The sequence below is a fragment of the Myxine glutinosa genome, chromosome 3 (genome assembly GCF_964187855.1).
Source record: "Myxine glutinosa chromosome 3, kmMyxGlut1.1, whole genome shotgun sequence".
NCBI lineage: Eukaryota > Metazoa > Chordata > Myxini > Myxiniformes > Myxinidae > Myxine > Myxine glutinosa.
Genome location: NC_136263.1, coordinates 48,133,748 through 48,146,252, shown reverse-complemented (window position 1 = coordinate 48,146,252; position 12,505 = coordinate 48,133,748). Strand labels below are relative to the sequence as shown.

Genomic DNA, 12,505 nt, shown 5'->3' with positions numbered 1-12,505 from the left:
GCTGCCGAACAAATTGGACTTTCCTCTCCTTCCAGCCAATTCCTATCATCATTCCCCGCGTGAGTCTGTATCTTCGTTTGTTCTGTCCTGGGTATTAAGTAAGCCTGTTAGGTAAGCTAGTCATTTGCACTGTGTCACCTGCGTCTCCTGCGTCTCATGTCCCCTGTAAATAATCGTGACTGCTCTTTTTGCTTATGTGTGTAAATAATAATAAACCCCGTTACTCTTCTGTACGTCTCCTTCTTCCTCTTTGCATTCGTCGTCTTAGTCTTTTCCCGATTGAATAGCGGTGGCGCGATACGGCCAACGTTTGGGTAAATCGGGTTTAGTCGGGGAACAACTGTTCGGTCGCGGAGCCTTCGCTCGGCAAACAACATCCTTAACCGCGTACCGTAACAATTGGTGTCAGAAGTGTGGGATCGGACCCGAAGCGCGCTTAACGCGCTCAAAATTACAAGCTGCTGGAAATTGTTTTGTTTTTAAAGAAAAACCCGAATTTTGAAATCGCGCCATGGCTGGTCAAGGCGACGGGATGCCGGTGGAAGAGATAGACGGGGTGGAATCGACCCAGGACCTCGGGGTAATGTATGTGGAGGAAAGAGAGGAGGAGAACATTGGCAATGTGGTTGAGGAGGTATCAGGCGCACAAAATGGCGCCCTCGCGCACATGGTTATTGCGGCACCAAATTTAGCCGCGCCCGTGGTCGCGGCAGCCGAGCCAGAGATGCCAATGAATTTGGACCTGTTTATGAAACAGATGATGGCCTTTATGGTAAAAACAGACGATAATTTCAAAGGGATAGAAAACAGGATAGGGGGCAAAATGGGAGAAATGGGGGGCCAAATGGGAGAAATTGGGGGCCAAATGGGAGAAATGGGGGAGCGACTAGGAAATCAAATCGGGGGGCTAGAAGCTAAATTTGAGGGGTTAGACAATGGGATAGAAGGGGTGAAACATGGGTTAACGGGGGTGGAAAATAAAATGGCTGCCCAGGAGAATCAGATAGAGGGGGTGAAAAATGGGTTAATGGGGTTAGAAAATAGGATGGAAGGCAAATTGCGGGAAATAGGGGAGCAATCCGCCCGAGAAATTAAACAAATGGGAGAGCAGATAGAGGAGGTGAAAATCGGGGTAGAAACCAAACTGAATGCTCAGAGGGATGAATTGGGACAGATGAGGGCAGCATCGACAAAAGAGAGGGAGGAGATGAAAGAGGAGATACGACGAGGTGTAAGTGAGGAGGTCTCGGGGGTACGCGAGGAGGTAAAGCGAGGTGAAAAGCGTATAGAGAAAGAGGTGAGAAATGGAACGGCTAGGTTACAAGGGGGCATAGAGGACCTGACGGAGGAGGTGGAACAGCTGACGGTGGGACAAAAAGAACTAGTGGATCAAGTAGAAAAGAATACAGCGGTACTAGGAGGGTTGAAAGCGACACAAAAAGAAATAAAAAATGACTTGATAGCGACACAGAGGCAATGTCAGATGGTACGTGAGGGACTGACAACGAGGTTGGAAGAGGTGACAGAAGTAATGGAGACGAAGGACCGAGAGGTGAGGACGCACATAGAGACGGTCAAAATAGCCTTAGAGGACGAACTTGGAGACGCACCGGGAAATAAAAGAGGTGAAGCAAAAATTAGAGGAAGTGGAAGAAGAGGTGAATGAAATCAAGAAGAGACGGACAGAAACTAAGAGAGAAATACAGGAGGAGGTGATGGAATATGTACAAGGTCGGTGCTCAACTCATAATGATGTGCTCGCTAACCAAATAAAGAGTTTGCAGGTGGCGAAGGAGGTGCGGAGACGAGGTGCCAAGGTGAGTGGCGATATACGAGGAAATGTACATGATGTGAGGGGAGCTTCAGTCGGCTTGGGGGTTGCTTTGGACCCGGGTGTTCGTGAGAGGCCGTTGGTGTAGTGTGCGACAGGTCTGGTGTGCGAAAGAGGAGGTGTGTGTGCGAGAATGTCCGACTCTGGGGTGTGTGAGGAAAAAGTACGCGCCGAGGAATGAGTGTGCTGTCGAGAGTGAGTCGGTCGTAGCGCGTGTGCGAGGGAGCACATGGAAGTGCGTAGTGAGGAGTGTTACAGAGGATGTAACAAGAAAGTGTACACCTGTGGTGAGTGTTACGGAGGATGTAACGGAAGAGTGTGCGCGAGTAAGGTGTGTAACGGACAGGTGCGTTAGGAAAGAGTGCGCTGTCGAGAGTAAGGGTGAGTTCGCTGTCAAGAGTGGTGGTGAAAGTAGTGAGAGCGACACGGAGCGTGAGTTGGTTGTGACAGGTGAGAGGATGTACACCTGGAATGGAAGGAAGCACACCTGGAATGGTATTGGTAGAGCGTGTGTGGGAATGCACGCTGGAATTGGTAGTGAGACGTGGTTGGGTGTGCGAGTGAGAGCACACCTGTGATTGTCACAGAGGAGGTGACCGAGGAGGGGGCGCGAAGAGGTGTGTTGGTGAGGTGTGCGAACAACGAGTGTGTGCAAAGGTGTGAGGTGGTCAGGTGTGTGACCAAGTCTGAGTGGAATGAGTGTACCTGGGTGTGTAAGAGAAGGTGCAATGACCAAGAGCAGGGAGACGGCTGGAAGTGTGAGCAAGGAACGGGCTGCGGGGTGCAAGCATGCAGGTGAGGCATCGACGGTAACCGGGTTAGCGGTTAGAACGACATTTAGCCGAATCGGGCCCTCGGTGCGCGTCGGGCAGCTTCGCGTGCCGCGAGGACCAGCGGGGATCCGAACCACGGCGGTTTCGAAAGAACCGCCGTACGCGATCCACGCTGGGCATCGCTTTGAACGGCCGCGTCCGTGCTCCACTAGGCGGAGCGGGCAGCCCGATAGGAAGGGTCGTCATGGCGACCCCTTTTTGTTGAGATGTTCCGGCAGGTCGAGATCGGGCCATTGGACGGCTCCGTGCCGAGGTGGTGCGTGGGATCTCGGCCCGGGTAAGCGTCCTTCCCTGCACCGAGTGCCGGACGCATCCAGCCGCAGGCACCAAACAACCCGCATTCATTGCTCGGCTTTACGAAGCCGGACTGTAGAAGCGAATTGGCGCACCGAGAGGCATTAGTAAGTAGACTGTAATGATGAGGATAGTGGTCTGGACTCTAAATTAGAAAAAACAAAATTTGATGATTGGCAAAGGATTGGCAGAGTGATGATTGGCAGAGGATTGGTAGAGTGATTGGCAAATTTTTGATTGGTTGAAATTTAATGTGCAAAATTTATAGTAAGAGATGCCCCATGTGATGGGATGGCCAATCCACCATCCCTCACAAAAGGGGGGCAAAGGAGCACTAGTTTTATGGGGTTTATGGCAGTGTAAGCTCGCCGAGGGAGGGTTTGGATAATGTGTAGGGCCCTAGAAGATTGACATTAGGTAACGGTAAGGTTAGGTAGCTACATTGGACAGGTAGCTGGGGACAGAGAGGGTAGTTTGGATGATAATGACGTGGTATGTGCTTAGTTTAAAAGGAAGACGGGGAGCACTAAGTTAGCAGGGCAACAGGTAGTTGAGATGATGCCGTGTGAGTGTTGGAGGTGTATTCAAGTGTATTGAGCAGTGTGTGAGGAACAGGTGTGATTGAACAGGTGTGATTGCACAGGTGTGCAACTGAACAGGTGTGTGGAGCAGTGTTTGAGTGATGGTGATGTGTATTGTGTTGACCAAATGGTCCAGGAAGGAAGGAGGGTGCAGGTGGCACCAGGTATGATTGCACAGGTGTGCAACAACAGGTATGAGGAACAGGTGTATGGAATAAATAGTAGTGTGGGATATATGGAGTATTGGAATGGACGGTTGTGGAGTGAGTATGGTGGAAATTGTGGAGTGGAGTGGATGGTGCGAAGGTGTGAATGGGGGAAGAGTGGACCCCCATCACGAATACCCGGGGCGGGTAGAGTAAGTGTTAGGTAGAGGGTACAGGTAAATTGTGGTTGGATATTGGCATCTGTGGTGCGGGTGAGAGAATGGTATTTGGATGGGTGCATTAGTGTTGTGGAAATGGCTGGGCGTGTAGCCTGTTAGTGTGTGTAGTTGGTTTGGGCACTCCACCACTGTGAGGATGTCGGCCAGGTGAGGCCGCAGGTGGGCTCTGGGAGCCGGTAGTTGTGGATGGGGCCCGAGGATCCAGAGGACGGACCCGGGTAGCCCAGTGCCAGAGGGCACCAAGGGGTGACAGAGCCAGGAGGGGCCTTCCCCAGTTAGTTCGGTTAGGGTGAGGAGCTAGGTAAGCTCGGGTGGCAACTGCAGTGGTGGAGGTGTGCAGGTGGGTAGACCTGCTGGGAGAGCTACACGTCTCAGCCCAGAAATTGTGCAAGGGCACCGGGAGATGAATCGGGGGAGTGAGACCCCAAATTGAGAAGCACCACAGTTTGGTCAATGGGAATTGGTTTTTAGAACCCATAGTGTAAGTTGGCCAATGGATTGGCAGGGAAAGACCCCGGGTAGTGTAAAGTGTGTTAAAGTCATTTAGAGGATAGTTAGGATTGAAGTCTCCTCGCACCATCTGCATCCACTCACCTGGGGTGACGTACCTCCACACCATGCCAGGTTGTTTTTGTTATTTTTATGTGCAAATGTTTTGGATTGCGAGACGCATCATGACGTGGGTGTGACATTGTGCTTTGATGTTCCATCTCTTCCTCCTTATGAGGATTGATGATGAATTTGGTGATGGCAAATTTTGGATAGAGGGATTGTGGAGACGAATTTGGTGTAGGGGAAATATGGGGAAGACATGACAGTAGCGACGAATTTGTAATGTGTAGATTTTGTACATAAGGGGTAAGGGCAAGGGTAGTGTAGGTGACAGGGGGGCGACGTACGGTAGGGACGAGCTTTCTCACTTCGCCCTCCGTACGCATTTCGCCTTGCATTGCCTCATTGATGTGTACCCTTGTGACCTTACCCCTGGCTCATCTGTCTCTCCCCCCTTTTGTCTCCCACATGACCTGTGCGCCATTGGGAGCGTGCGTGAGTCCGCCATTGTGCGCCCGGAACTCCCAGAACCAGCTGTCTGCATCGATGCACCACATTATGGACCACATGTCTGTGGCCGAGCACCATTTATGGACTCCATGGGTTGGGGCATGGCCCCTCTGCTGGAACCGGCCATGAGGGCCCGAAATCTTGCTGGCGGACCTTGGCCACAGGGCACCGATGCCCCACAGGTGAACCACACCAGTCGGCCCTGTGGGCCATAAATAAAATAAATAAACATGGACACGTTGGGTGCACTTTATTGTAATACAAATAGGCCGCCAGCAAAGGAAAGACAACATCTGGAAGAAATAATAATAGCCAGCAGAGGGAGCCGAAGAGCAAGAGATCACCTGCAGGGTTAGGGGTTGTTGATTTATTTTATTCATGAACATTGATGAACTATGATGACTGGGCACCGATTGGTGCCTGAGGGTGTATTGGTGCGTTTTGGGTGCTTTCATGGTGCATTGATGCAGAGCAGACTGTCTCCCCCCCAGAAAGAACAATCACAGGTCCTGGGTTAGTCTTGTAAATAAAAGTAGTGTCCATTGTAAATAATGCTCCCCACCGTCAATGTGTAGTTTGAAGACCATTCCGCAATTCGGTTAACTGTGGGCATGAGCCTGTTAGGCAGGGTGCAATGGAGCAGCGGGACACATTTATTTATGTTTTAAAACTGTCGCACTCAGGGTCAGGTTAAAAGTAGAGGGAACTACACCTACGTGTCACACTAAATAAAAGTTGTAGGCCCGGGTCGTGCCTAAGAGGAGGAGGGTGCAGTGTTGCGGATATGAGGACTGTATTTTTTTTATTGTGTGCTATATTATTATTATTGTTTATTCTGCGCCTCCTGCCTCCAGTGTTGTGTAAAAGTAAAAAGGGCGTCTCGGTAGTTATTCCATGAAGCACCACATTGCAGGACCCGATAAAACCCTTGTTCAGTAGCTTATATCTTATTATGTGTTTTAGAGTAAGGCCTTGTCGTCCATTAACATGACACTCCATTGCACCGAGTAAAAGAGATAGATTCCCTTCATTCCCATTCCCAAAAACCTCCATTTCCCCTTTCGTAATGGCCAAGCCTCAATTTGGCAATTACATCCCCTCCAAAGCCGCCATTGACCACGAGGCAGGGTTGGGGAAGAAAGGCGGGTATCCACCACGTCATGGAGGGGAGGAGTAAGTCGGCCCCGCTCATCCAACCCAGAACGAGGGGTTTGGCTTGAGGGCGGAAAGAGAATGCTTGGGGGAGGTTCGCAAAGGGTGAAGGGCGGGGCCTATATAACCCGCCGCGGGGCGCTCCCCAAGGAGACAAGGAGATGAGTCCAAGAGATGAGCTGAAAGGCTGAGCTGAGCTGCGTGGTGAGGTGGAAAGGAAAGAGCTGGGTCGTCAGAGCAGGGCTGAGTTGTGAGGTCCAAAAAAGCAGATCATCCAGGGAAGCAAAAAGCCTGCTATTCGTCACCTTGCTCGCCAGCAGCAGCCTCTACAGCAGCAACCAGACTCGACAGCCGTTTGGGGCCTGGACGGCAGTTTGGAGCAGGGCCGCGAAGGGACGGCGGCTGCCGAACGTGCCGATTCGTGCTGCCGAACAAATTGGACTTTCCTCTCCTTCCAGCCAATTCCTATCATCATTCCCCGCGTGAGTCTGTGTCTTCGTTTGTTCTGTCCTGGGTATTAAGTAAGCCTGTTAGGTAAGCTAGTCATTTGCACTGTGTCACCTGCGTCTCATGTCCCCTGTAAATAATCGTGACTGCTCTTTTTGCTTATGTGTGTAAATAATAACAAGTGAATCCACTTGGATTCCACCCAGGTTGGCACATGGAAATTATGATGTAGCATAATTATCATCTCGGGTCAAGATTTGAAATTATGCCATGGTTTTTGTAAAATTGCTACTAGTATTCACATTATGTACTTTCACCAAAACATACATCATCATAGAAACATACATAGAATTTGGGTCCTCTGGGTCATTTGGGTCCTCTGGGTCATTTGGGTCATCTGGGTCCTCTGGGTCATTTGGGTCCTCTGGGTCATTTGGGTCCTCTGGGTCATTTGGGTCCTCTGGGTCATTTGGGTCCTCTGGGTCATTTGGGTCCTCTGGGTCATTTGGGTCCTCTGGGTCATTTGGGTCCTCTGGGTCATTTGGGTCCTCTGGGTCATTTGGGTCCTCTGGGTCATTTGGGTCCTCTGGGTCATTTGGGTCCTCTGGGTCATTTGGGTCCTCTGGGTCATTTGGGTCCTCTGGGTCATTTGGGTCCTCTGGGTCATTTGGGTCCTCTGGGTCCTCTGGGTCATTTGGGTCCTCTGGGTCATTTGGGTCCTCTGGGTCATTTGGGTCCTCTGGGTCATTTGGGTCCTCTGGGTCATTTGGGTCCTCTGGGTCATTTGGGTCCTCTGGGTCATTTGGGTCCTCTGGGTCATTTGGGTCCTCTGGGTCATTTGGGTCCTCTGGGTCATTTGGGTCCTCTGGGTCATTTGGGTCCTCTGGGTCATTTGGGTCCTCTGGGTCATTTGGGTCCTCTGGGTCATTTGGGTCCTCTGGGTCATTTGGGTCCTCTGGGTCATTTGGGTCCTCTGGGTCATTTGGGTCCTCTGGGTCATTTGGGTCCTCTGGGTCATTTGGGTCCTCTGGGTCATTTGGGTCCTCTGGGTCATTTGGGTCCTCTGGGTCATTTGGGTCCTCTGGGTCATTTGGGTCCTCTGGGTCATTTGGGTCCTCTGGGTCATTTGGGTCCTCTGGGTCATTTGGGTCCTCTGGGTCCTCTGGGTCCTCTGGGTCATTTGGGTCCTCTGGGTCATTTGGGTCCTCTGGGTCCTCTGGGTCCTCTGGGTCATTTGGGTCCTCTGGGTCCTCTGGGTCATTTGGGTCCTCTGGGTCATTTGGGTCCTTTGGGTCCTCTGGGTCATTTGGGTCCTCTGGGTCATTTGGGTCCTCTGGGTCATTTGGGTCCTCTGGGTCATTTGGGTCCTCTGGGTCATTTGGGTCCTCTGGGTCATTTGGGTCCTCTGGGTCATTTGGGTCCTCTGGGTCATTTGGGTCATTTGGGTCATTTGGGTCATTTGGGTCCTTTGGGTCCTCTGGGTCCTTTGGGTCCTCTGGGTCATTTGGGTCCTCTGGGTCATTTGGGTCCTCTGGGTCATTTGGGTCCTCTGGGTCATTTGGGTCCTCTGGGTCATTTGGGTCCTCTGGGTCATTTGGGTCCTCTGGGTCATTTGGGTCCTCTGGGTCATTTGGGTCCTCTGGGTCATTTGGGTCCTCTGGGTCATTTGGGTCCTCTGGGTCATTTGGGTCCTCTGGGTCATTTGGGTCCTCTGGGTCATTTGGGTCCTCTGGGTCATTTGGGTCCTCTGGGTCATTTGGGTCCTCTGGGTCATTTGGGTCCTCTGGGTCATTTGGGTCCTCTGGGTCATTTGGGTCCTCTGGGTCATTTGGGTCCTCTGGGTCATTTGGGTCCTCTGGGTCCTCTGGGTCATTTGGGTCCTCTGGGTCATTTGGGTCCTCTGGGTCATTTGGGTCCTCTGGGTCATTTGGGTCCTCTGGGTCATTTGGGTCCTCTGGGTCATTTGGGTCCTCTGGGTCATTTGGGTCCTCTGCGTCCTCTGGGTCATTTGGGTCCTCTGGGTCATTTGGGTCATTTGGGTCCTCTGGGTCATTTGGGTCCTCTGGGTCATTTGGGTCCTATATTCCTATCCTATAACATATATATCCTATAACCTATCCTATATATATCCTATATCATATAACATATATCCTATATATCCTATAACATAACATATAACAAATATATCCTATATTATGTACTAGCGAGCGGCCGCGTACCAGCCAAAGGGGTAGCCCATGGTTAGCCTAAATATAGATTTGATGACGTCATGTTTACACATCTGAGCGACAGAAACGGAGCTTCACTTTTGGAGAGACAGAAATTCCCAGGCAAACGCTATAACGCACCAGGTTTACAACCTGTGCGTTAATAAACCCCGTTACTCTTCTGTACGTCTCCTTCTTCCTCTTTGCATTCGTCATCTTAGTCTTTTCCCGATTGAATAGCGGTGGCGCGATACGGCCAACGTTTGGGTAAATCTGGTTTAGTCGGGGAACAACTGTTCGGTCGCGGAGCCTTCGCTCGGCAAACAACATCCTTAACCGCGTACCGTAACAATATATATATATATATATATATATATATATATATATATATACACAGTGATCCCTCGTTTATCACGGGGGTTACGTTCCAGAACCCCCCGCGATAGACGAAAATCCGCGAAGTAGCGACCATATTTTTTTATTATTATTTATATATACAGTGAAACCTTGACTTACGAGTTTAATTCGTTCTGTGACCGAGCTCGTAACTCAATTTGCTCGTTTCTCAAATTAAATTTCCCCATTAAAATGCATTGAAATGCTATTAATCCGTTCCAGCCCGCCAAAAACCACACCAATTTTTTTTTAAATATACAGTATATATAAAAATATCTCACGCTTTATATTTCACCTGTATGCAGCATACAAGTTGGCAGGATGGCCTGGACTGGAGGGAGGTACGCACACTTGATTCTAAACTGTCCAGCCTGGGTTTGAATCCCGACCCAGCTATAACCTGTCATGTCGGTGTTTCACAGGCAGGGTGATTCATCAATGTGTGTACCGCTAAACTGGGCGCCCCGTTTGGCGTCCCATTAGTTGTTGGATGTTAAGGATCTGTGTAGTGTTCTGGGCCCCTGTGCTATTTCTGGTCTTCATCAATGACCTCATCGAAATGACCTCATCAATGACCCATCGAAAACCTTTTCATCGATATTTTCTACCCCCGGTAATTCACCCCAGAGTCCTTGCAGTGCTCATATGTTTTATTCCTCTCCCACCTCCCCCCCAAGTCCTCCCGATGTCCCTGCTCTCAAATGTTGTGTTTGTGTCCTTCCCCCTCTCCCCATATTGTCTGCCGCTCCCCTTGTTTTTTGTGTTTTGTGTGTCGGTTTGTCTTTTTGTGTGATTAATGTTAGCTCTTTCACGAGCCTCGATCTTGTATACAACAAAAAAAAAAAAAAAAAAAAAAAAAAATCACCGTGTCTTCCACAAAGAAAAGGCGAGCTATCGCCGGCACTCTGAACAAGTTGTGGCCTGGCATGCTCTTCTCCTCTGCCGTTATATACGTCCTCCTCGGCATCTTTTTCCAGAAGAGCCCTGTCTCGTCACAGTTGAAGATTTATCGTTCGGCTTCTATCAGTTCGGCAAAAGTTGTAATAAAATCGTCAGCTGCCTTCACATCCGAGCTTGCTGCCTCACCATGCCTGACGACGGAGTGAATGCCGGTCCTCTTCTTCTACTCAGTACTGCCCTTGGCACTCAATTTCTTAGGACCCATGGTTAAAACTAAGAAATTTTCCAAAATAAACAAAATGCGAAAACAAAGCAGCAGCGATATACGGCAGAGCTGCTTGCACGGCAAGATAACCACGTGACCGGAACCCACCTGGTGGCGGGTGGCGGAAGCTCCAAAATAACCAAAATGCGAAAACAAAGCAGCAGCGATATACAGCAGAGATGCTTGCACGGCAAGATAACCACGTGACCGGAACCCACTTGGTGGCGGGTGGCGTAAGCTCGTAACTCAGATCTCAGCTCGCATCTCAAAGCAAAAAACCGCCCGAGCGACGGCTCGTATCTCGGAAAACTCGTAAGTTGGTGCACTCGTAAGTCAAGGTTTCACTGTATTTTAAAGCTTTATGACTCTCCCCACACTCCTATTAACCTTTCCCACACTCTTATTAACCTTTCCCATACTCTTATAAACACTTCCTATACTCTTAAACACTTTTTACACTCTTAAACATACGTAATTTTAACAACATATAAAATTATAATGGGTACTCACCATTGAAGATACTGTAGCGACCCATGGGTTCCCCAAGCAAGACCAGCATCAGAATCTCCTTGCTCCAGCCGGTGACGTCACCGGCGGGGATCCGCGGCGCAAGAGTGGCTGGTCACGTGACCAACAAAGCGTGTCGCGCGTGCGGGTATAATCAGCTACACCTGTTGATCACGTGACCACCGAAGCACGCCACGCTTAAGAGGCGTGGCTTTCGGTTTCGGTTCCTGGTTGTGCTTTATAATGCAGCCCGATAAACGGGCTTTTCAGTGTTCCCGAGTTGGTTTTGAGAATAAATATCTTCTCGGAGGAGTTTGTGTCTTGCCCGTCATTTCGTCCGTATCAAGCAAGAGCCCCGGCTCTTCAATACTACAACTTGCGTGATGAAGATGATGATGAATTAGCTGTGCAGTACTGATGACGATGAAGTGATGACGATGATGAATGTACTGCACAGCCAGAAAGAGCATTACAGTTACCCATTACGTGGGTAACTAGCGCAAGTGGAAGCTGCCGCATCTGCGTTTTCCATACGCACGACTGTCTCTTTGTCTACTCTTCTACTGTACACTATGTACAGTATTTTATTTCTTGTAATACGTTTTAATAACTGTATTTTTCTTATTTTTTTACGTTTTTTTATTTTTTAGGCTAGAAAATGCTTATTTTACCACAAAAATATTTAAAATAATAGTATATAAAAATACATTTATACCGCAAAATCCCGCGATATAGCGAAAAATCCGCGATATAATTTTACATATACTAGCGAGAAAAACCCGCGATGTACCGAAGCCGCGAAAAGTGAACCGCGATATAGCGAGGGATGACTGTATATATGTATATGTATAATATATGTATATATATATATATATATTATATATATATATATATATATATATATATATATATATATATATATATATATATATATATATATATTATTATTATGCCACTCACCCAATCATCTAAGTTGTCTCCATGCATCTCTACCTGACCATACTCATCAACAGCCAGGACCCCACAAGGCCCAAACAGGGTTGGGTAAGTTTGAGTGCCAACATGCATTCGATGACCATCCACAGAGCTTGGTTCAGAAACAGAGCGTCCAATTCTCGCCTCCGCCTCAAGGCAGTGCAGCAAAGCAGATGCTTTGTCAGGCTCACAATATGCACCATCAAGGTCTTGGGTGTCCACACCTTGGCCTTTTTCACCTTGAAACTCATGCCATAGTCTCCCAAGTATGTGCGCTTTCTGTGGAATGACGTCGGTGCCTGGTGAAAAAAAAAAAATACAAACAGCTCCTTCATATGAACTTTTCCAGAGCATCACCTGGTTCCTCCGAATAACACAAGGGTATTCCAGCATGCACATGAGATTTTTTTGAATGTCCCTTCTTTTCTATTGTTTGGCATTTTCTACAAGCTATGGAATGAATGTCCCTTCTTTCCTGGAGTTTGCCACACGGCACATTGCCCTTATAGAAACGGGCCTTTTCTATGCCCCTGGCATTTTCCCCAATAATTGTTGTGTAGATCACGCTCAATGAATTTCAAACTAATCGGACTAATCATTGTACTTGTCAAATTATGAAGTCATAAAAAGGGACCAATGACGTCATCGTTAACAACACTTATTCCCCATG

At 48.8% G+C, this 12,505-nt stretch overlaps 1 protein-coding gene across 3 annotated transcripts in view; it reads right to left on the bottom strand.

Moving 5' to 3' along the window:
- Positions 1-12,505, bottom strand: part of LOC137423606 (F-box only protein 40) — a 120,109-nt gene that overhangs the window by 35,860 nt on the left and 71,744 nt on the right. For all 3 annotated transcript variants that reach the window (XM_078774016.1, XM_078774015.1, XM_078774017.1), the window contains exon 6: positions 11,821-12,134. In XM_078774016.1, coding sequence (XP_078630142.1) covers positions 11,821-12,134 — 314 coding nt within the window. The remainder of the gene's footprint in view (positions 1-11,820; positions 12,135-12,505) is intronic.